At 32.5% G+C, this 25,577-nt stretch overlaps 1 protein-coding gene across 1 annotated transcript in view; it reads left to right on the forward strand.

The window, feature by feature from the left end:
- The window catches only part of LOC143248126 (BDNF/NT-3 growth factors receptor-like), a 64,262-nt gene that overhangs the window by 14,540 nt on the left and 24,145 nt on the right, over positions 1 to 25,577 (forward strand). Inside the window, exons 2-9 of the mRNA XM_076496558.1 lie at positions 5,463 to 5,537; positions 12,483 to 12,554; positions 12,941 to 13,015; positions 13,937 to 14,109; positions 17,223 to 17,537; positions 18,272 to 18,445; positions 20,981 to 21,091; positions 21,892 to 21,992. Coding sequence (XP_076352673.1) covers positions 5,463 to 5,537; positions 12,483 to 12,554; positions 12,941 to 13,015; positions 13,937 to 14,109; positions 17,223 to 17,537; positions 18,272 to 18,445; positions 20,981 to 21,091; positions 21,892 to 21,992 — 1,096 coding nt within the window. The remainder of the gene's footprint in view (positions 1 to 5,462; positions 5,538 to 12,482; positions 12,555 to 12,940; positions 13,016 to 13,936; positions 14,110 to 17,222; positions 17,538 to 18,271; positions 18,446 to 20,980; positions 21,092 to 21,891; positions 21,993 to 25,577) is intronic.

The following is a 25,577-nucleotide window of genomic DNA, read 5'->3' on the forward strand; positions in this document are numbered from 1 at the left end:
AAAGAAAAGAAAGCAAAACTGAAATGTATCTCATGTAAACAAAATAAGAATTATACGAGCATGATGGTGTTTTAAAATAAATGCCGAAAATGGTGAGAACAGACATGCAATGAATAAGGACGAAGTTCTGTGGCCCATTAATATCTGACAATCTAACTGTTAAACCTGCTGCAGTGCATCATATCTTAAACAAAACGAGTTCGGTGAGGTTCATATAGATGATGTAAAAACATATTGATGAAGTACAAGATTGATATGTGTGAACCAATACGCAGATTGCGAGTAAAAATAGTCTAACTACTTTGCTACGCCTTCCCGGTTGAATTAATGACTTATAATGTATTGTTTAATAATACGTAACTTGTATTTATAGTTTATCTAAGCTATGCTTATACCTTACTACACTAACTAGAATCTTGTAAAGAACTTTTGTTCAATCTTAAAAGTAGAATTATAACAAGAATAATTATAATGGCTAACTTTTGATGTGAAATGATTGTGCTAGAAATGTCTTTCGTTATATAACCTGCTTTAGTGAATTAATTATGCATTTTAAATCCAACGATAAATAATTTAACATGTTAGATTTAGCTCAACGTTACCAAAAATCATCTCATAGCTACAACGAGCCCTCTTTACCACATGTTTTTGGACCTGATATGACCCGTGCTCGAACTGTGCATCCGATATTTCATGTTACTGTGGTCCATTGTTTCCAAATCGCGACTGGCATCGTGTGGACGTGGGTGCGTTAAAAGAATAACATGCTAACTTCACTACTCTTTCAATCAGAGGTCAGTAGTGAATGTCGTTGAATAACTCCCTTTTCTCTAGTCTGTTCAAAATTAGGGACAACCAACATTGTGAAACTTTGCGCGAACAGCCAAACAAATCCTCCCAATAACTGTCATACATTTTGCTTTCATGCAAGTAACCAGAACATTTACTTGTACCGAGAAGAAAACAAAATATACGATACGTAATGTAATTCAGTATAGTGACTAAAATTTTGGATGTAGAAAAGCAGAATGTCAATTTTATTCCCCATCTGTTTTCTAGCTGAGGTTATCTGTATCTTTAAAAAAGGTTTATCCCCACGTGTTGCATATGCAATTGTAGGTTATATAAAATGTTAATCAATCATTCATCAATACCACATCATTTTCAATTAATTATACTATTTTATGATCTGTTTACAGATTTAACGTTAAATAATGTCAAATAAGTGAAAAGCTAAAAGTTCAAGTTTTATTTTATAATAAATTGAAAACGAAATTTACTTGACAAATTAATTTTATATGAAATATTTCATTATATTATTTACCTTTATTAAGTTCTTTTCCAAAATGTGATTAATTCTTGATCACGAGAAACCCAGTTGAAATAAAAATCTATTTCAGAACGTCTAGTAAGGGTATTAACGCTTTTTTATTGATAAGCAGAGAACAACGTTTCGACCCTACAAGGTCATCTTCAGGGTTTACCTCAACACAACACAAGTCTCCGGATATACAACGCTAACATCAGAGGTTCGATTCACCCCGGTTGGCTCAGCAGATAGCCCGATGTGGCTTTGTTATAAGAAAAACACACACAAAACCATAAACAATATGTTCGAGAGATACGCCAAGTTCGTTTACTATGCAAATACTAAACCTACCCAAAGTAAAATTTTAATGTAACAATACAGATAATACTGTCTTCGGTGTAAAAAATGACTTGTTCTTGTAAAGGTTATATGTCATTACATTTGTATTTGAAAACAACAAGCTCTAATAATCTTACAAATGTTTCTAATTTTAAGAATACAAATGACAAAATCGTAGCCTATCATTTAAAGTTTGAAACGTGTAGCTAGGGCTTTTACGACAAATATATTTAGTACAGATCTATCATCTCCTTGTTTGTAAGACAAATATGCAAGGAATGAAATTGGAAACGTCTGTCGTTGAATACTAAAACTTCAAAATGTCGTGTTCACTTCTTGAGACTTCTAGTACAAATAACTTTTGTAAAAGGTTCTATCTGTGGTCTCTTTATTCACATTCGAGGTTTCTTCGTGAATAACAGAATTTAATAATGTGCCCACACGAACACGTGAGCACCTAACCTCTTGTATTTAGTATTTTTTTGTATACATACTTGATGTTAATATTAGTGGTTTCAATGGCACTTTATGATCTAATTTGTCAGACCAGAGACACTAAAAGTTCAGTCATAGCCATCCAGAAAAAAGAAGAGTAAACAGTCAAAAGCATTTACCGCCTACGCTGCAAGTGTTAAACATCATAAAAGCCACATATAAAGAGCTTCTAGAGTTCTAATCTTGGATGTTCCGACCCAAATCCAGCAGATGAACTACAAGGCCACACCCGGCCAAATTTCTTATAATGAATGTTATGTATTAATTGTTATACAGGTTAGGTAGCGTAAAATATGTGGCTTTACGTTGGTATTTAATGCAAGTTTAATGGGTTTGTTCGAGTTAAGATAAAATATTTGATACATGTACAGATTTGTAATAATATTATTTTTCAGCAACATAGAATCACCTATTCTCTCCAATCCTTCGGCTTTCATTTTTCTACTGTAAAAAGAGCTTGTCACTTTTATGTATTTAGCCATGTGTTGTTCATATTTATTATTAATTTTATGTAATCAAATTTGTTTTAATATAATAATAGTGTAATGTTTACTTCTCACAGACAATTGTCAGACTACATAAAAATGTCCGTTTTATATTGTTAATTTATTTATCTTACACCTCCTTGTAAACAATGACAACAGTTTGTTGTTTTAACGCAGACATACACAATAAATTATCTACGTTCTGTCCTCCAAAGAGAATCGAATGACAAATTTTAGCATTATAAGTCCATAAAGTTACCGTTGGCCAACTGGAGAAAATTAACTTCGTACGGTTAACCAGTGAAGAATAAATCACTGTTACAATCAACTATTTAATATATATATAATGCATATATAATACATTTTTGTAAACATAGCCAAAATTAAAGACTTTTGTACCTGAGATGTAATATTTCTAATTTGGTCGTATAGCGCAAGAAAGAATACGGTGCCGTTGAATTTCAAAATTCCAATTTTCTAGGTATGCATTGATCCAAAACATCAAAATAACACGAATACGAAATATCTCAACATGAGTACAGTAATTACTAACATGAAGAACATAAGCCGTTGTGCGGTTGGCAATAACAAACTGAAATATTGAACTTTATTTTATGTATTTCTATTAAGACTTTTATTTATTTTGAATGTAAGAAGGAACCAATACTACATTAATCTTGAAGTGATAGCTTAGTCTATAACATCCATCCTAAACTATTGTGCTAATATTTACAAACGGATGTTGAGATTTACTTTCTCATTATTATGCTGTAACTGTTGAAAGGGTGAACAAATTCGGTAACATAATTCGAACTCCCGACCCGAAAATTGCGAGGCGAATGCCCTGATAGCATATGTAAATACGAAATTAATTTAAAATAATATTTTGGTTAAAAGAGTTTATTTACTGGAGAAATAGTTTATATTTCCTAGAGCGACTTTCCCGAGTCCTTAAAAACATTCCCCAGTGATCTGCCGACTTAGAATATTAAAACCGTATTTCAATACCCGTGGTTGACAGAACACAGATAGCCCAATGTGTAGCTTTGCACTTTACTACAAACATACATTAGAAGAAATAATCGATGTAGTTTTACTTTAATGAAACGGGAATTTTTGTTTGTGATCTCTTCGTTGAGATTTAGTGATAACACAAACTGTAATATTATTGAATTTTTACTTTCAAATCACGTCACTGAAGAAAATATTTTGAAATATACAGTTTTAACGAAAGGCTACTTGAGTTCTTCGAAATTCTAGTAAAAAATTTAAGCTACTAATCTCTTTTAATATAATTTAATTGAGGAACTGACTTTTGGAAAGTAGCAAGCATATACATATATATATATATATTGATATAAATATTAGTTTCTTATAACTTAAAAACCAAGCCGAAATAAAAGTAATTAAAACCAAAACGCTACACTAATTGAAAAGTTCCAAGGGTACATCTTATAATCCCACATTACAGTTTGTACTCTGGGATCTTTTCAATTATTGCAGCGTTTTTTGTTTAATTTATTTTTATTTCGGATTGTTTTTTTAAGTTATAACAATCTAACATAATTAGTCCGAGGTTTAGATTTGCTGTAGTCCTTCCTTGTGATTTTGCTTACTTAACTTCATTAAAATGTATTTAGTTTCACTAAGATATTGATATAAATACATATAATACGATAAAGAGAGTAATTAAATATGTATAACAAAATTAAGTGTATATAAAAACATATTACTCTGACTTGACTATTTATAACATATCATACAATATGGCAGAAGTTATGCTGATAAAGTTAAACAGAAATGATTCTCACAAAATAAGGTTCTAAACTATAGAAGAATACAAAAGTTTAACGTGGCTATATTCCACGTCGTTCTAGTCCATGTCGCCATGTACGGTCTTGGTCATTCTGACCTAGAGTGTGGTTTTTATTGCTAAAGATTCTGTCGTAAGTCTCTCATATCAGAATCACACACACATCTCCTTGTTTATTTTCAATAATCTACCTACTGTAAGAAAACTTTGGTGTTCCAGCGATCTTTTTCAACAGTTTGATCGCACAGAATTCTATTGGTACTACCTATAACGATTTGACCAGTACGTCTTTTCTTGACTGGAATTAATATTAATTTTCAAAGAAAGCAAGTTACATACTTACATAAAACCAAAAATCAACTCAGTAAAGAACAGCTCATTAAATATATTTACTTCTTCAGTTGAACATCCTCGCTGTCAACGATTCCAGGCGGATGTTGCATAGTGCTTCCGCCACTGATCTTTGTGATTGTTAATTCTCACTTGTTAAAATACATCATCCTTTGCTTACCATGACTAGGACATAATTTTTACAGGTACCTTTTTGGGTCGTTTTTTCTAAGTTGATCCTTATTATTTTGTTTTACTGTGCTACAAACTACAAAGCTTCTTGATTTCAGTGTATGAAAACTTTGTGTCGGAACTAACTGTTGTATATCCTCTCTAACAGCGATTGATTTTCGGTGGCATCACTCTACTTACATAACGCCAAGCAATATCAAAATGTACTTTGGATGTATTTCGTTTACCACCACTTTATATCGACCGTGGTTGCATCAAGAGTTACTGACCTGAATATCCAAAATCATTTACATATAATGTGCTCAAACTCAATCCTTTAGCATGTACTACACGATAACACTGTAGTAAATAAGTGTTTGTCAATCAATGATATTAAATTACATAAAAAATGGTTATACCTTCATTAAGAGGTGCTGTCTACTAAGCATTAAAACTACAGAAAACAAAGAAGTCCAAACCATTATGTATTTTCAATGTAGTATAATTTTATATTTTACAGAAAAGTCGAAAACCAACCGAGATTAACAAGAATATCACCCGAGGAACTGAAGCTGTATCCAGATTTAGAGAAACTGTAAGTAGAAATAGTATAAAGTTATTAAGGCAACCACTTTGTTTCATAGTATATGTCTTCATAAGTTGTAAAAATTAAAACAATTTTAATTGCTTAATATAATATATAATGAGATTTTGATTAGTCGAAATGTACACAAACACAGTTATATTGTGAAGCGATATTCGTTCTCTAAACTTGAGATTATAAGAATTTGAGTTTTAGTGAGTTTCTAATTTATGATTTAAAAGTAACCAGTTATATAATATATTACATGAGTAAATATTTTATCCAAATCTTAAAAAGATAAGAACACTTCAAACATTTAAATATTACAACGCTTAATGTAAATATAAAAACTTATTCTCGAAAGTTTAAATTTCTTTTCCAAAACCTTATTTATGTTAACGAATTTTCCAAACGGTGATAATTTAAAGATAAGTGATATTATTGTCAAATCTCACCAAATTTCTGCTATAAAGGTACAAAAGTCAAACATCATGTTACATATTTCAAATTCATTTTCTCTACAACTTGAGTTTGGCATTATACATTTCATGCATTCAGTGAGTTTTAAATTTATATTGAATGTTTTACTAATTACATGATTTAATTTTAACCTGATTCAATAATACACGTGATTATTAATAGCAAGGTGTCATTATTCCATCTCCAGTGTTTCCCAAATCATAATTTATCATGCTATGGTTCTCACAAATACTCCAGCCTTTAGAAAAGAACAGTGACACTGTTTAACGTTTTTGGTTAAAATTGAATTTAATATGGATCTTATCTTTTTATGAAATAACACAAATATAAGGGAAAGCCTGTATTACATCACTATAAATCATCAAACATAAATGTTGAAGATTTGTGTTTTTTGAATAAGTTATTTTATTATCAGTCGTTACTGTTTTTCAAAAAACATACAAACAATGTAAATAATGAAAACATATGGGTAAAATAATTTCTTGTAAAAAGTAAACTAATTTATTTTATTTAATTATTTAATTGCATCCCAGCGGCTAATCAGCAAGTGTGATGACTCAAAACATTAAAAATAGTTTGTTTTGATTTTTGAATTTCGCTCAAAGCTACTCGAGGGCTATCTGTGCTAGCCGTCCCTAATTTTGCAGTGTAACTCTAGAGGGAAGGCATCACCACCCACCGCCAACTCTTTGGCTACTCTTTTACCAATGAATAGTGGGATTGATCGTAACGTTATAATGCCCTCACGGCTGAAAGGGCGAGCATGTTTGGCGCGACGGGGATGTGAATCCGCGACCCTCAGATTACGAGTCGCACGCCTTAACCCACCTGGCCATGCCGGGTCGCATTAAAAATAGTTTCAATAACTATGGTGCACGTGGCACAGAACAGATAGCCCAATTATGTAGATTTTTGCAAATGAAGAAATACACAAAAGTGATTTAATTTGTGGCAACACATTGTAAACAAAATGTGATACTTCAAACACATTTATTTGTTTTTAAAGCATAAACCAAACTTAGCTCATTTAGAGAAAGTTTTTCAACTAACCGCACCGGTCTAATGTTATGAATTTGCTACATTAAAAACGCAACTGTATCATTACATACTTCCTACAAGTGTTACTCTAGATTTACTACAATAGAAAAAAAAAACTTTAAAGTGTCGCTGTTGCTATAAAAATAATAGAAAATAGCTACTGTATTACAAAGCATTTTAGTAATAGCGAAATTGCTACTGTGGTATAATATAGTGTAAAATATAAAACGACACAACGACTTGAAATATTTTTTAATATCCGTAAATACTGTTACAGTAGTATGGTTCCACTCGAGACACTGAAAAAGTGTTTCTCAGCACTTAATTTGTCTGTGAAGCATTTTCAACGGTGGATGAAAGGTCATTAAAATCTAAATGCTACACGAACCTTGCAGAAATCACACATTATAGAATAAAGTTTGTGAATCTGATGCCATAGTTGAATTCGTTAATTGTGGCTTGACAGTGCAAACCTAATGCTAAGCTTTTGTTGGGTAATTCATAATGGTAAAGTTCTGTCTGCTTTTTGTTGTTGCTATCTTCCAGATAAAAAATAATATCGTATTAAAGAAGTTCCTTTTCATATTTCCTGTTAACAGGCCAAAACCTGCTCGTTAATGACTCGTACAAATTAAACGTAATGGTTTTACTCTGAACTTTTCATGGACGATGACTTTCCCTATCAATCTTCTGAAAAAAAACTTCCGTTTATTTCGAAATGATAAAGAGAAGTCGTCGTAAGAAATTTTTTTCAGTTGCTAAAGAGAAGCCGAATTTTTTCGGACGTTTTTAGGAAAACTCGAGTTCTCTTGTCAAATATTTTGTTATCTAACATACACAAATCGAAAACAGTTAAGCCTTGGTTTGGCCATAAGAAAAAACTTATCCTCTTTGGTATTCTCCTTCTTGCGTATTCCCCTCAAATTATTCAGTTAGGGCTCACTAACTGGACATTCTAAGGATACCTGTTTTACAGAATGTATACTTATCGTTCCACTCTCTAGCTCTCATGAGGAAAAGGAAAAAGAGTAGAGTTGCGGAAAGGCACAAGAAAAGTCTTTTAACAGATAGCAGAAACACAATCACAAATAAAACAAGGGCAAGTATGTCAGTTGTAGTTTTTTTGGACTGGTAAGATAGGGAGAGGAAGTGAAACGTCAGTCAGCTCTCTCTCATCAGTTCGGTGTGTGCCAGCCCCCGCCCAAAACGTCTAAGTAAATGATACTACGCAATGAAAATAAACCCAAAGTTCAAACAAAATTTAAACAAACATTCACTGTTAAAAAAAGACAGTTTTATATTCCTGGTAATCACATACCTTCTTCTCTACGAGAAATCGGATTAACTATCTATTAGTAAATGAGATCCCTGACAGAGTTAACAAGAAGCAAAGTTAAAAAGTGTTTACTTGAAATATTTTCCCACTTCCACATTATACTAAAAAATTATAGAAATTTAGATTTTATTAATTTTTTAAAGGTTTTGTCGAGGTTGGTACAAAATAAGAATTTATCTTAGTACATTTATGTGATTCTATGTAGAGAGGGGATATTTCTGAGTGCAGTAATTCATTAGATCTGAACTTAATCCGTGCTCCAAACAAATGTATTTGTTTGAAATGCTGCTTGTTTCCTAAAGTGTTTTAAACTTTATTGGACAAGAACCTGCTTAATCCTGGTTAAACAGGTTAAATAATACAGCTACACATTAAAATTTCATTGAGAATCCTAGCTTAGGTAGTTAGCGAAAAATCTGTAATTCATGAGATTTTGTAGAAAACGTTTAGTCAATGTTAAATGATTTTTTTAATTTTAAAGACGTAAAAATATCTCAACAACGTGACGTATTCAAACATTAAATAGTTTTAAATGAACACTGAGATATATCCTCCAGTATCAGAATTTATACATTCATCCTCATTTGTTTAAGGTGAATTCTACTCTGAAAAAAGTTGTCACTCAGCCTGATACTGGTCTGCTTGATTCATTAAAAAAATGAAGTTTCAGAATTACAAAAGCAGTTTTAAATTCTGGAAACAACGTTAAAAATGCAGTATTTTACTTCGAGTCATTGAAGAGCAAAGAAAAAAGAAGTTTATGTCTAGATTTACTGCCGTGTATTTTAATCAAATTTAACGATTTCTTGTGTTTTTAGATATATGTTTGTTAAGATTCACTTAGCTTCATTTCACTCGTTAAATCAACTTCCTATTGGTTGAACAGATTAAATCTTGTTTTTTATCTGATAGTAGTTAATCAACTGTTTCAATAGCTCCAACATGAACATAGCTTAAAATTTCATAATAGCTCTAAATATCTTAAAATTAAAATTTTTGTTTAATCCACATCGGTTCAAATCCTGAACAAGGAAGAATATCCAACACTACATAATCTTTACCTCCTCTGTTTTATGTAGATAAACAGTTTTCATTTACTGCTGATCACGACATTAGTTTGTCTAAAATTCAGAGGTAAGAGATATTTAAATGTGAAATATAGTTGTTTAAAATAACTTGAACTTGCGAATAGAAAGTCAGGAAAACATTTTCTTAAAACTGGTTGTAATAACTATGTCACTATACGTTTACCTTTTGGAAAAGCATCGTTTACTGGAAATGAGTAAGCTCAGATTGTGTCAGACATTTTCGAGGTTAAAATTGCACCAGTAAGTTTCCAAGGTAACATGAAACATTTATGAATGATTGATTGCAAAATTATTACACTTAAAAATACCTTGAATCAAGTATTGTGATACAATATAATGTTATTGTATGATTTATTTGAACCTTTTTAAATCAACTCAAACTGTTTTGCTTCAACTGTTCCAAATAATGAAGCTATTTTCGAGCGTGAACCTCAATTCTTCCTAGAGCACGTGCATTTTCCATCTGAAGTCAAAATTTGTTTTACCTGTAGACAATTACAGGGTTAGCCACACTAGCTATTTTCTATATTTTTCCTTTTACGTGTTATTGTTGACCATAGATAACTTTTTGTTTGCAATTTATTAATTTTCCGCAATTCTTTGTCAATTGTGAATCAGATATTTTTTACTGTTAAAAGTTTTATGTTTTAAATTTCTAAGAAACACGTAGAGAATTTTAAAAACAAACAGATTTAGCAAGAACTATAATTGTTGAGAAAAGAGATTTTGGACACTCTAAGAAAATTTAAAATGATTATAAAGTGAAAACGTATTAATTACATAATCTACATCAGATGCAGTACTGAACTGTAATTTCAACCAATAATTCATCTCAAGTAGGTAGAGAATAATATATGTTCTCAAATACAGTTATAAGCGTCTTTAGGTATTGAAGATGTCTTGATATAGTTTATATAGCTATACCAAGCTATTTTCCGAATTTTCATACAGAAAGTTAACAAAAGTTTACCGTTTAGCTCCTCTAAACGTATAATAATTGTTTATCTTTAAATTGCGATTGAAAGAGATTTTCAATTTTCCAGATAATAATCAATTTTAATGATAAATATAATAAAAATGAAATAAATATAATTATTTTTATCACTATACATTCGTTAACTTTGGTTTGAATTTCGCGCAAAGCTACACCAGGGTTATCTGGTCGTCCCTATTTTTGCAGTATAAGACAAAAGCAGGTAGTCATTACCTTCACCGCCACCTCTTGGGCTGCTCTTTTACCAACGAATAGTGGGATTGATCGTCACATTATAACAATCCCATGGCTTAAAGGTCGAGAATGTTTGGTGTGACGGGGATTCGAAACTTTGACCCCCGGATTACGAGTCGAGTTCTTTACCCACCTGGCCATTCTCACTAGAAGCTAGTCTTTCCAGACCCTATCATTTGTGCGAAAACTAAATGTTAATTTTCTAAAGCATTTTTGCATTGAGGAGTAAAACATTTAACAGAAATCGCAAATAAATCTAATTGAATAAACAATGGTTTGCTTATTTGTTTGTTGAATTTTGCACAAAGCTACTCGAGGGCTATCTGTGCTAGCTGTCCCTAATTTAGTAGTGTAAGACTAGAGGGAAGGCAGCTAGTCATTACCACCCACCGCCAACTCTTGGGCTACTCTTTTATCAACGAATAGTGGGATTGGCCGTCACATTATAACGCCCCCACGGCTGGGAGGGCGAGCATGTTTCGTGCGACGGGGATGCGAACCGGCGACCCTCAGATTACGAGTCGCACGCTTTAACACGCTTGGCCATGCCGGGCCAAATAAACAATGGAAGTCATGTATAAACCTAATTAGAAAAATAATGGTATCAACTATAAACAAATAAAGAAAATTTAATAATTTTTTATAACATCAAAACCATTAATTTCAAAATTTTAATTTAATAAAAGTATTATTTGTGAAAGAGAAACTATTACCGTAAGTGGATGCCTAAAAGTCTTAAAATCTCCTGTGCATTTTGAGTACTTCGTTGTTAATATAGAATGTCGACAATAACGCCATTAAGGTATTCTCATCCTAGTTACTCATTAAACTAGGTCAGTCATTAAGGTTGTCACATGTACACGTGAGAGTAATTTTTTTCCGCTAGCCATTCGTAGCTTAGAAGTGCTAGAGTAGTGAGTGATAAGAGAGATAGTCAACAATCCTTCTCCCACCCTGCCAACTCTTGGGCTACTTTTGTCAGATCCGATAGTGAGATCTCACCGTCACTTATAAAAAGACCCTGCCCCAAAGTGCAGAGTATGATTTTCTGTCTGTAATGGAAGGCAAAAACAGAGCCTCAAATATACAGTCAAGTGCATTAATCACCAGTCTACGCTCGCACGTCATGTTTCGAAAACTGAACTGTCGTGTGCAACTCGATTGCCTTAACAATTGGCCACAGCCGCCCCAAATATTAGGAGATCGTGCGAAAATGGCAGTGACATTTTGTTAAGTGGACGCAAATTAAACTGTTTCATATCACGTAAAGTGACTGGAGACAGACAATACACAAAAAATAGCTTACATTAATTTCTAGTTTACCTCATTTGCATGTTTAACATTAAGTTAAAATATCAATAAAAATTATGTTTTGCTTATTCTCCTGCAAATCACCATGTAGAGCCCGTTAACCAAACCAATAAACCCCAAAATTAATCGACGTCGTGACGGTAAACAGCTTATTTTATCAGATGGAATTATTGTTACAATTTATTTACTGTCAGTTAAGTTAGAAAAATCATTATTTTTTCTTTAAAATAAAACAGTAAAATTAGATAAAAATAATACTAAGGAATAGTTAGTGGTTAGCAGTGCTTTCTATTGATGCAGTTTTCAGCATTATACGAATTTTAAAATTTCATTATTAAATGGAGGAAAAATTGCTATTCAGTGACGTAACGGCAAAAGGTTTGACCAAACACCTGATGAACACAGAAAAAACAAGTTGTTGGTGTTTTCTAAAAGGGTATTTTTAGCAAGTAATTGTAATTCTTTTATATTTACAGAACTGTTCAAAATACAAGCCTCCGCCATCTCCTTCCCCGAACCTTTAATTATTCAAAAAAACTGAAGGAAGTGTAAGTATGCACATTTAACAAAAATCTTATATTTCAAAACCTCAGTTTTTGCGTACATGTATAATGAAGTTACGAAGCGTAATAACACGTGATGTTGTGAATCTTTAGAATTATAGAACCTGATCACGAACCAGAATTTAATGATTTGAATTGCACTGTTAGTGGTTGAAACAAGCTGAACTTTCTTCATCAGGTTATCTTTTCCTTTGGTCCGCATAAGAAACAAAAGTTAACACTAGTAGTACGTTTTAATACTTTAGTCTTACTGAACCTTTCTTTTTTTATTTAAATATGCCAATTTAAATCCCTTTTTTCATGTTTAACAAGAACGAAGAGTTCTTTACTTTAACTACGAACTTGTTTACTTCGATTATTTTTTCCTGCAGAATCTTTCGAAATAATAACATATCCTTTCTTCCATGGGAGTTGTTCTTAGAAGAGGAATTGTCGATTTCGGAAATGTAAGTGTAAGAAGTATTTATCATCACTTTTACCTTTCGTTTAGTTCTCTCCAGCCAAGTATTCCGCGTACTTTCCGGAAAAAATCTGACACATCCAATTAATGCAATTAATTGATACGAAGGTTCATTAAGTCCCTACGGGTGGGTGCACATACAAACTTTCAATTTGTTTCTTGCGTTTTGCAGCTTTTTGCCATATCAATGGATCTTTACCAAATTTGGTAAGAAGGTTTGTTGGGTCCATGCAGAGACACATAAAAAAATTACTGTTTCACATTTTATATTTAGCAGTTTTTTATAGGCATTTTTTTAACAATTACGCATAAGAGAAGCAATTTTCATGCCTAAGAAATACCTTTCATAAAACAAAAATTTACATAACTTCCATCCAAGGTACGGGCACGCCAACTATTTTGTAAAATATTATTTTAGTTATCAGTTAATATTATTAACGTTTGAACTTCATGCGTTTATAGCCTCAATTAGACAGTTATATTTTCACGATAAGCTAATTTTAATTAAGATACTTTTTAGCATGTTAATCAATGGTTGTAATTTCTATTGAGCATATTTATGTTGTAATATACATCGTGTAATCAGCAACCCATTTTTTATAAAACAAACAGGAGAGATGCCTCCACTCTCACAAACAGTGGCTGTAAATTTTTGTGCGGCAGAGTATTTGTTTATGGCTAGCTGACTTGCATTCTGTTTGATATAATATGATTTATCGTTCCATATGCATGGCTGGTTTTGTAGTTGTCTACTCTTTCTTTTGGACTGCCTCCACATACGTTTTTCAGTTCCCTTTGCATTTTCTGTTTACCTCGATAGAGGACAAATAACTGTATTATATTATGCAATATAAAGTGAAGAGTTACCGAAATAATTCTAGTCATATACTTGTAACTATTTTATTAGAAGCATTGAAGGAAATCCCATTGCCTGTAACTGCAGCGCTAAGTGGATTCAGCTCCAGATGTTTCGATCATCTAATCTATTAGGACCCCTATGGGATCAAATAACTTGTGTAAAAGAACAAAACAATCTGCAGAACAGACGCTCTTTGGCTAATACTTCAATTCCTGGTTGTGGTAAGAACTCTTTGCCATGTAATACTGTTTGGTAGATTAATTGTTGGCCATAAACGTTTATTAATTTTTGAATAACATGTTTAAAATCTCAAAACATTGTAATTTTCATAATTTTAAGTCAGAAAATCTTTTATGGGTAAAAAATCCTAGAAAATCAAAATCACAATTAATAATTTATGGTAGCATAGATTGTATTTACATTTTTATTATAGCAGATTATATTTACATTTATATAAAATAATCGGAAGTTTTAAACTATTTCCATACTAGCAAACAGCCCGTAAAGATAAGTTATATTGAGGGCTAGAACTGTTTAAATTAACTGTACGAGTAAAATGTAGAATAATAATTTTTCTTTCTATTTTAGAAAAAAGTTTCTCAGGTTTTAAAATTGTTTAGTTGCCTTGAGTTTAATAAATAGATGAGAAAACGAAATGAAATACATTATGTATTAACTTCTTTTTGATCTTGTATGTATAAAGCCGTACTGGTGATCTTTATCTACCAGAGATTTGGCTTTAGTTGTCAGTGGTTAAGGTATGTGATTAATTTACCAACGTGAACTTAATATATTTTCACATTTGTAGCTTACAAATCAAAATAATTCTGAAAATGCGAGCTATTTGATTAGCTGTAGAGCTTTAGTGTCACACACTACTGTGTGACAAAAACACATTAAGAAAAGTTCAAGCTTATTTACCTTCCTTATTCGTATAAAGTCCTATCAGTTATATTAAGTTTCTGCAGCTATGTTAATTAACTAAAGAACCACTAATTAATAGACTTTATATTAATAAGGAATCCAACGCACATAAATCTATGGGGGATAATCCATAAGTCCGGTGATTTGATTTGTATGTCTTCGTATGAAATAATATGAATAAAAGCGTTTGAGTCCCTGGTTGTATGAGTATATGACGGTTGATCGGGAAGTGTGGCTGAAATTCTTATCTTGGTGAACCCATACCCTTATAGCTTAGTTTCCAAATGAAGATCGCGCTTTAATGTTTTGCGTGCTGATGCTGGGGGACGTAGACGACTTTTGCCGCTGATCTTTGTGTTTCCAAACTCTGAACTGCTACAAAACGCTACCCACTATATATGCCTAAGATACAACATGTTAAAACACTATTTCTACATGCTCTTAGTACCCCAATTTGATTCATATTTCTAGGTTTTCCTATGTTATTAAGTGCAAGGAATATTCCCGTCTTGAAAATTGTAAATGACCAATCTGACCACATATTTATTATATGAGTATTTGCTTTCTGAATAGGATGTTACATACGCACCAGAAGACGGTCAATATTTGGTGATATCGCACTATTTCCGAAACGCTTAACAATATCAAAATTTATTTAAGATATATACCATTACACCGCTACTCTATAGCAGCTGCGGTTGTTGTGTAACATATTACTTTGCATGTTAAAAATGTTTGTTATAATATAACGCGTACAACCCTCTGTGTTACAACATATATAGGAAACTTCAAGATTTTTCATTTCGAAATTTTCCTTTTATTGGTCCAACAAATCAGATTCCTCATGCACTCATACTTATTTGTTTATAAAATTATATTTTTAGGCTCTGCACCATATATAACGTATTAATTGATTAGTAGTATTTCAGTGCTTCATCAAATACGCTTTCAAGTTAAAATATTAAACTGTAATCAATTACATAAAATTTTGTTTTTTTCTTTTTAGAGTTTGCTCTTTTTAAACTAATTTTAATCTCACTATGCAACCTTGTTACTAAATAAAGAACAGCATTCAAGTGAGGAAAATTCATTTCACCCAATGTGAATAACTTTCACACTGGTTGAAAGTATCGTAGAGAAGGAATTGAGTGTAACTGATGTTAATAGTTTTCAGACTGGTTAAGAGTTCCACAAAGAAGGGATACTGTGTAAACTGATGTGAATAATTCTAAGATCTGTGAAATGTATAATGATGATGTGATGTAATGTAAACGGATACGTGTAATTTTCACATAGGTTAGAAGTATCATAAAGTTGGAATGGTGTATAAACTAATATAGAAATAATTAACCAGTTATAGGAGTATCATAACAAAAAACCGCGTATAAACTGGTGTCAGTAATTTTTATGCTGGTTAAAAGTGTCATATTTCAGTTAGTTATTTTAAAAACACGTTGAACTACTATCAAATTAAGCACCTTCGACCTTCTTATCTTTTGTTTTACTTTGCTAGTATTTAATCCAAGAATGAAAGATTAACTGCATGTAGCATGCACTGTTCATAAGGCGATTGATATGCATTGCCACTGATGTGAGACGCAATGAAGTTTATAGTATTATGATAATGGTGGAATGACAACTTCTTTAGTGGAAAACCAATAAGAAGATATAAATGTGTGTAAGATGCCAAAGGTACTGACAACAGAAGATATTTCTAATCATCTAGTTGTTAACAGAAAACAAAGAGGTTTTATGCTCATTGATTGGTAGTTAAAAACACTGGGCTATATGAGCTGTCCTCACTGGGGAAATCGAAACCCGAATTTTACCGTTAAAAGCCTTCAAGCTTATCATTGAACCAATGGGAAGGCAAACACTTAAGATCTATAGAAAGAACAATTTTAATCGGGAAGTTAACCCCAAAATATTTTGATCATATTTTCTTACTGCTATTCAGATCTCTTTTGTATTTTTGAAATATTATATGTTGTAATTATACACAAACACAGATAAAAATAAATAAATATTGGAGCTTATCTCTGCTTAACTCAACATTAAGAAAATCCTCTAATTAGAATAATTAGGTTTCTGCTCATAACTTTTCTTAAAGTTTCTGGGTTTGCTAACAAATTTGTGATAGTTAGTCACCCTATTTTACTTTAAATAAAAACTGTATCGAATATTAGTTGGAATTGTTTCAACAATAAAATGCTAGGCTGAGTAAATATATGCATGTATATATGTATACTTGTTCTTTCTTGCAATTCATGACATTGTTTATATTTCCCCGTAGACCTTCCTCTTCTAAATATGCATCCAAACAACGTGAATATTCTGGGTTAAGTAAATATGTATATATATATACTTGTTCTTTTTCATAATTCATGACATTGTTTTTATTTCCCCGTAGACCTTCCTGTTTTACATATATACCCAAACAATGTAAATGTTTATGAAAATGAAACCATTTCCATCACTTGCGAAGCAATGGGTAGTCCTGAGCCTAAAGTTTACTGGAACACCAGCCATTTGTATTCGAACCATTCTGTTGAGTTTTGGCAAGAGAACATGACTGACTTAGATTCTAACCTTACGTTTACAACACAAAGTGTTGCTGTCGTTCTAAACCTCCTGGAACTCGATCCAGAAGACAATGGTCACATTATATGTACAGCGGAAAATGTTGTCGGGAGACAAACTGGTTTAGTTTTCCTAAATATTAACTGTAAGTATTGTAATAGTGATAAGTTTCCATTTCCTAAACATTAGCTTTAAGTAGTGTAGCTATGATGTCATACACAGGGCAGTCGCCAACTGATTTCTGTGTGCTTATTTTCTTTCTATAACCATATGTTATATCACATGTGACAAATCTATCTTCGATCATGCTTTTACTTCTGCGAATATGATGCAATGACCCAGTAAAACAAACGTACTAAACGGTTATAGGCAGAAAAAAGTTCATATTTTCTAACTCCTTGCATGTTTAACAGGAAACCTAACAAAGAAGATGAGAGTTATATGTTTATGTACGTCTTATACAGACATTCACAATGAAAGAAACAATCAATTACTAAAATGTTTCTGTGGATTATATTGTGTTATTGTTGTAATTTTTATTAGCATTGATAGAAACGTCGTTGACAATGTTTAATAAAAACATATACAGACGGATGTGAGACATATGATATAGAATAATAGAAGCAGGTTTATTCGAAAACGCGAAGTTGGTTACACATTTGTACTTATTAGTAAATTTTCAGCGTTAATTTCCCTCTTGAATCACCCAATAGATTGGCCCACTAGAAAAAATAACTGACTTATGAGAGAAAACATCTTCTTATAAAATCCAAATAGAGGTATTTTATTACACGTTTCTTACTTCCTTACTTCTTATCAAACCTCTATACATGCATCCGTTATGTTATACTTAGATATATATGTTCTTGTTCGGTATAGCACGTCCGAAAATAAACCTTTTGAAGATAGATCGTGGGTTTTACTGGAGAATTGACTTTCAAATCAGTGGCTCACCGCAGCCAACTAGGTCGTGGATCTTCAACAATCAATCTTTGGAACTTTCCGATAGCATCGAGGAAACAGTGACTTTTTCAGACCATTACAGGAAAACAGGTAATATTTATTTTCTTTGCTTCTTTACTTGACGGCTTTCTTAATACCTTAATTATCTTTATATGTTGGTTCTTTATTGAGTATTTGATTAAAGTTTCTTTCACTTAAATTGCTCTTACCTGTATAAAGGCTTAGGTGCCGTTAATCATTTCAGATTTGAATATTAGTTCTAGTCTATTTAGCTTAAAATATTTGATTTCACTCTTTTCCAGGGCAATAAACACATCCTACACACAAACGTTCCCACCATGTTATAAATTTTGCAATACTTTCGTATAACACAGTTTATCACATTCTATTGAAACACAGAAAAGTCTTCCTAAGAACGAGAACAAATCGAAACAATGACGTCATTGCATGATTGTCTCTCTGATTTGATTCGCTTCATTGATAAAAGCTCGCTCACAACTACACGGGTCGTTTCGCGTTTGCGTTTATGTTCATGTTCATATTTACTTCTACATCTGCTTTTCGGAATCTGGTCTGGTTGGTTTCTTCGGTGCTACCTTTGTCTCACTCATCAATATTATGACCAACCTCACTTCTTCACTTTAAAAAGAGTCAAAATAAAATAAAGGCAAAACCCCCCTGCTAATTTCAATAATCGTTCACGAAAGGGGACGAAGAGGAACCACAACGTTCCTGATCACCCCAGTTGGAGAGAGAAGTATTCAAATTTCTCTCTCTTTAAAGTATACCCCTGCCACGATAGTTTGCGTTTAGAGTTTGCACTGATTAAAGACTAAAAAGTCAGATAAAAATGAGAATCCATCTGTCTTCATGAGTCAAGAGACATTTAATATACGATTTGTAAATAGAAATTTCTTTCATGAAATAATCAATTCGTTAAAAAACCTTTTTCTTTAACTTAAGGTATTGGAAAATAAGTTCTAGATGAAAACTTAAGATCTGTCACTTTGTCTATTTTCATCGCATGAAATATGCTATCTTTAATGGTCACGTGATTTGTATCATGTATCAGTTTCCAAGTCTTCTGGTGGCTCAGAAATACGTATGGTATCAAAAGCTCATTTTTTACGTTAAAAGACTTCAGACGTGCTGCCGTGGCACTGAACTGTTGTTATTTTGTCGATAAACTCATACGTATAAAATACTTTCCAGTTATTTTGATGATAGATTTGGTTACAAAATATACTTTAATTCAGATATAAAGAAAATGACAGATTTACATACAATTGGGTCTCGGAAATTAGCTACCTGATTTATATTTATAAACACCTGCTGTATAACGTGTAGCGTCATTTTAGAAACATTTGAGGGAGGAGGCCCGGCATGGCCAAGCGTGTTAAGGCGTGCGACTCGTAATCTGAGGGTCGCGGGTTCGCATCCCCGTCGCGCCAAACATGCTCGCCCTTTCAGCCGTGGGGGCGTTATAATGTGATGGTCAATCCAACAATTCGTTGGTGAAAGAGTAGCCCAAGAGTCGGCGGTGGGTAGTGATGACTAGCTGCCTTCCCTCTAGTCTTACACTGCTAAATTAGGGACGGCTAGCACAGATAGCCCTCCAGTTGCTTTGTGCGAAATTCAAAAACAAACAAACAAACAATTTGAGGGAGGGTAGCTGTATTAGCACATAAAAGATCCTCTGAGCTTCATGCTTTATATTTCTTGATTACGAGAAACAATTGACGTTTCCTTGTACATAACAGTATGTAAGAATGGCACATGAACAAAATGCACATTTCACATGCTCTATTAGTGATTTGATTTTAATCTACAAGCTAAAGACGTGTAGTACCGGCTCCTCTCTTTCCCCAGACTATGAAGCCCTATCGTAGCATTGTTAGTATATATTTTGTGAAGACTCCGTTCAGATGACATGATTCACTGTTTTTATCAATTGACTTGGGTAAAAGAACAAAGCAACACATCAGATCATAGAGACACCTTAGTAAAAAGGACATTTTATCTTCCATTATTCTGTTTCCGTCTGAAGTGATCAAAGTTAAAATAGTGAGATACAGCTGTCTCTACCAGTTTATAATATAATGAATTTATAGTCACGACTGTTTAATTATTTTAGACTTGTTAATGTTTTCAAACAGTATTTGTATTTTAAACATCGATGTATATACATTGAAACTAGAAACGTCATTACAAACAACCATATTAACTTTATTATCTTATAAATATTGGCAAAACTTGCTGGCCTAGTTAACATAATAAATCAAGTGTACATATAGAAGTCCTTTTTACCAAATTTCCATTATTCACTGTAAATATAAAAATTATAAATGAATCACAATAATTTAATAAAGCTAGCCTAACGTAACTACAGTGTCTTAAATGTTGAAAGGGTATTTACGAAACTTTCCAATAGAAAAGAAAAAGCCACTCTTGTGTTCAAATAGACAATAAAACCCAATGAGATAAAGGTATGAAGTGAATATTTATAAAGAAATAGTTTTAAATATTTCAGCTACAAAATACAAAGTATTTTAAACTTTAAGCAGATGCTTTTACTGCAAAAGTTATATATAACTTTCATAGTCGTGAGTTTATTTATTTTTTCAGGTTATCTGGAGTTCCTGCGAGCAACTCAAGCTCATGAAGGTGTATATACTTTATTAATTGTAAATGTTTTGGGACAGAGTAGCAGATCTATTGAAGTACGTTTCCACAAAGGTATGTGTTTAACATTGATCATCTTTCCCGTCTATCTCCAGTTGCACAAAACAAGTTTTTATAACAAGTTAATGCTACACAAAACCATTGGGTTTCGTATTTGACAAGGGTAAACACTTCCGCATAAAATAACTAATCTATCTACACATATATTTTCAACGTTGAGTATCATAATAGATGGCATACAATGGCTTGTAAGCATAATAACGTGATTCATTTTTGGAGAAACATGTAATATTACATTATTATGCTCATAAGTCGTTGTTTTCCAACTAGTTATTACATTAGCTTAATGTGCTTCCATATTCAAGTAATGTAGAATATGAGATTGTAATAAATATCGAGTGAAAAAGTATACAAATTAGATGTCGGGTACACTTACCGCTGGAGAAAAATAACAAGATCTTAGTAAAACAAAAATGATTAAAGTGAAACTATAACTGTTTTATTTTATAAACTTCACTTTCAAAATTAGTTATACCTCATTTCAGAAGGATTTTGGTACCATAAGTATAATTTATTTCTTATTTATTATAATCATTATTTATCATTTTATATATGTAAGGTATTAACACACTTACATGGTTATATTATCGAAAGAACATTTAGCTTAATATATCAGAACTATTAATCAATCAGGACTGTTTAAATTTAAACACTAGACGTCACCTCCAAGTCAGTAATAAAGCTATATCAAAATGCGTTTCCTGCTTGTTTAACAACTTTATTTATCAATAAAGGAAAATAGCTTTACTTTGCAATGCTATTTTCACTTGGGATCTGACGTTGATTTGTTTCAGATTTTGACTTAATCAACCACCAAAACATTTTTCCACCTATCTTATCAACAACAGTTAACGCTCAACTAGGATCCAAAGCAAGGAGTCTGTATCCGTTTGTGGTAAGAAGAATTCATAATACTAATGAAATGGATTTTCTTTGACAGTTCTGGTTTGACAATATACACTTTTAATCCATGGTGACTGCTTAGCTTTTTTATTTCATCAGTGATAAAATAGGGTCAGTGAGAACTCGTTTTTTTACGAAGAACGTGTATGTGACTCATGAGTCACTATTGATTTGTGCATGGTCAAGTATATAACGAAGGCCTCTAGAGCTATCATTTAGTATTAATACGCAGTTTCTATATAAACTGGCGTATAGCTCGTAAAAAGCTACGGACCAAATACTACCCCATAGTACACCCTAAATACACATTTCATACCTAACTGAAATAAATAAATGTTGCGAAATCCTTTGACTAACAAAGAGGCACAAAAGTATAGTCGAGACAGTCAAATATTGGTAAATTCCTTTGTGAGCCAATCAAAATTAAGACAATACAAGAAATGAATTTGTGGCGTAGTTATAGATTAATTATTGGTAAAAATCAGTTAGATTAACAACTTCTAATGTATAAAAAAGCCAGTGCATTTTGATAACACTAAATTCCAACAAGAGCTTTTATGTTATATCGGTTAGCACCAAAAGTACAACCTATATATGTAAAAACGGCTGGTTTGGGTTGAGAAAATGTTTTTATCCAGAAGAGCGAACAACGTTTCGACCTTCTTCGATCATCGTCAGGTTCTTTGTGGTCGAAACGTTGTTCGCTCTTCTGGACAAAAAATTTTTCTCAACCCAAACCAGCCGTTTTTACATATATATTTTTCTCTACAAGTGGGTTTTCTCGTCATCACTAAAAAGTGTAACCTAATATTGTACTTAGTCTCTGTACTTAAAGAATAAAATGAAATAAATAGACAGCAGAACATTATTGGTTGATTTCTTAATCTGTAAGCGTCTGTTGATTAAACAGTTTTACTATTTCCTGGAATCGTTGATATTATAGCAGACAATATCTTAATTCAAAAACTATTTTCGTTTAAACTGAGTTGATATTTTAACATGCATGACAAATTTTATGCTCTTGGATCTAGGGTAGGTATTTCCATACCATGTCTTTATTTTAGTCTTATTATACCAACACTTACTACACTTATAAGATTTCACAGCTCCCTTCCATCATGGCCACATTGCACCCCTGTCATTAAAATCATTAATGGTAGAGAGTAAAAAACTATCCTATCTAGATCAGTAAATTTTACCTTTTATGACTTCTCCGATTTCGAGACATCGAGTATTAAGTAACACACTGTGGCTTTTATGTAGGTTAGATATTTCATTAGTGATTAAATACAAGTTTTAAAATTAATCAGGGGATAGAATATAAACTTATGCTTGTTTAAACGCAAAGCTGCTCAATGAGCTATCTGCGCTGCATCAACCGCAAGGATCAGACATCAAATTTTGTCATTTTAAGCCCTTAGGCTTGTAACTGAAATATCGGGATATCTGTAAACCTTTAGCTAAAAGGCAATAATTTTACTTAAATACAAAACACATTTGAAAATAATCAGACAAGAAATTGCCATCAACACATTTTGATCGATGATTGAGAAAATTTTCGAAATGAAACTTGTAAGTCTTTAGATTTGAGGAACACTTTTTTATACCTTTTTTTTTCTCTTTTGTATGCACCCTTTTTTATAGGTTAATACAGGAAGAGAAAGTGAACTATTCTGCATTTCAGAAATGATATTTGTTGTAGTTCGTAACTGGGGTAATAAAATTATAGCAATATCGGAGTTATTTTCCAACTTTATATGTACCATTGAAAAGTTAACAAAACGAGAACGATTAAATTTAGCTGTCGCAATCGTACTATAACTGTAACTCGATATAAATTATATATAACATGAAAATCAAAACATATAGTTTGCTCTAGATTCTTGTAATTTTAATTAATAAACATAAATATAGAAATATGCTTGATCTTTCTTTAATGCATAGAGTGGTTATTTCAAAATTTGTTTCAGAATTTGATGATACAACTTTTGCCATGCAATCACGCACTTGGAAATGAACAATTTATCGTCAATATGACAATCTAAAGAAGTAAAAAGTAATACACAAAAACAACAACAGTCTTTCAAACCCTTTATTATAAATCTTTCCTGTTTTTCATGGCATAATCCACTAATACGGACAAGACGAAGTCTAATTATTAATAAGTCGAGCAACAGATCTTAACATCTAAAGTTCGATAAGTGTATGTCCCTGAACACACAAACACTTTAAGTTGTGAATGTATTAACATCTAACGTTCGATAAGTGTGTGTCCCTGAACACACAAACACTTTAAGTTGTGAATGTATTAACATCTAAAGTTCGATAAGTGTATGTCCCTGAACACACAAACACTTTAATTTGTGAATGTATTAACATCTAAAGTTCGATAAGTGTATGTCCCTGAACACACAAACACTTTAAGTTGTGAATGTATTAACATCTAACGTTCGATAAGTGTGTGTCCCTGAACACACAAACACTTTAAGTTGTGAATGTATTAACATCTAAAGTTCGATAAGTGTATGTCCCTGAACACACAAACACTTTAATTTGTGAATGTATTAACATCTAAAGTTCGATAAGTGTATGTCCCTGAACACACAAACACTTTAAGTTGTGAATGTATTAACATCTAAAGTTCAATAAGTGTGTCCATGAACATAAAAACGCTTTAAGTTGTGAATGTATTAACATCTAAAGTTCGATAAGTGTATGACCCTGAACACACAAACACTTTAAGTTGTGAATGTATTAACATCTAAAGTTCGATAAGTGTGTGTCCCTGAACACACAAACACTTTAAGTTGTGAATGTAGTTTAAAAGTGGTAAACCAATTCCGTTACTCGGTTCAACTCTCTTGTGGCGGCGGATATTGATGGCAGACCTCCCTTCTTTTGTTCAACAATTCAGAATTAGAGACAGCTGTACATGGATTTTAAAGTTCTCTGACTCGATCGTTTAGCCCAGGTACAGCATAAGGTGTCATTCAGGTTGGTTTGTTTGTTTGGGAATTTCGCACAAAGCTACTCGAGGGCTATCTGTGCTAGCCGTCCCTAATTTAGCAGTGTAAGACTAGAGGGAAGGCAGCTAGTCATCACCACCCACCGCCAACTCTTGGGCTACTCTTTTACCAACGAATAGTGGGATTGACCGTCACATTATACACCCCCACGGCTGGGAGGGCGAGTATGTTTAGCGCGACGCGGGCGCGAACCCGCGACCCTCGGATTACGAGTCGCACGCCTTACGCGCTAGGCCATGCCGGGCCTTATTCAGGTTGGAAATTCCAATCGTAATTTTGCATACATATATTGCTCGTCATAGTATTTTATTTACCTGTAATATTCCCAAACTTTTAAAGTAAAATATAATTTTACTGGTTTTATAAGAGCATAAGGGTAATTCCCGTTCTTAGATTTAACTGAGAATGTCAGTTTTACGAATTTGTGTTACAAACTTGTGGTGATCAATTAGAATTTACAGCTTCCCCTGAAAAGCTAAAAATAGTCATTGTATGCGAATAAAATAAGTTCTAGAGAAATGAAAACACTTGGCAATAAGTCTAAGCTGTTC

Source organism: Tachypleus tridentatus, chromosome 4 (genome assembly GCF_004210375.1).
Source record: "Tachypleus tridentatus isolate NWPU-2018 chromosome 4, ASM421037v1, whole genome shotgun sequence".
NCBI classification, from domain to species: Eukaryota; Metazoa; Arthropoda; class Merostomata; order Xiphosura; family Limulidae; genus Tachypleus; species Tachypleus tridentatus.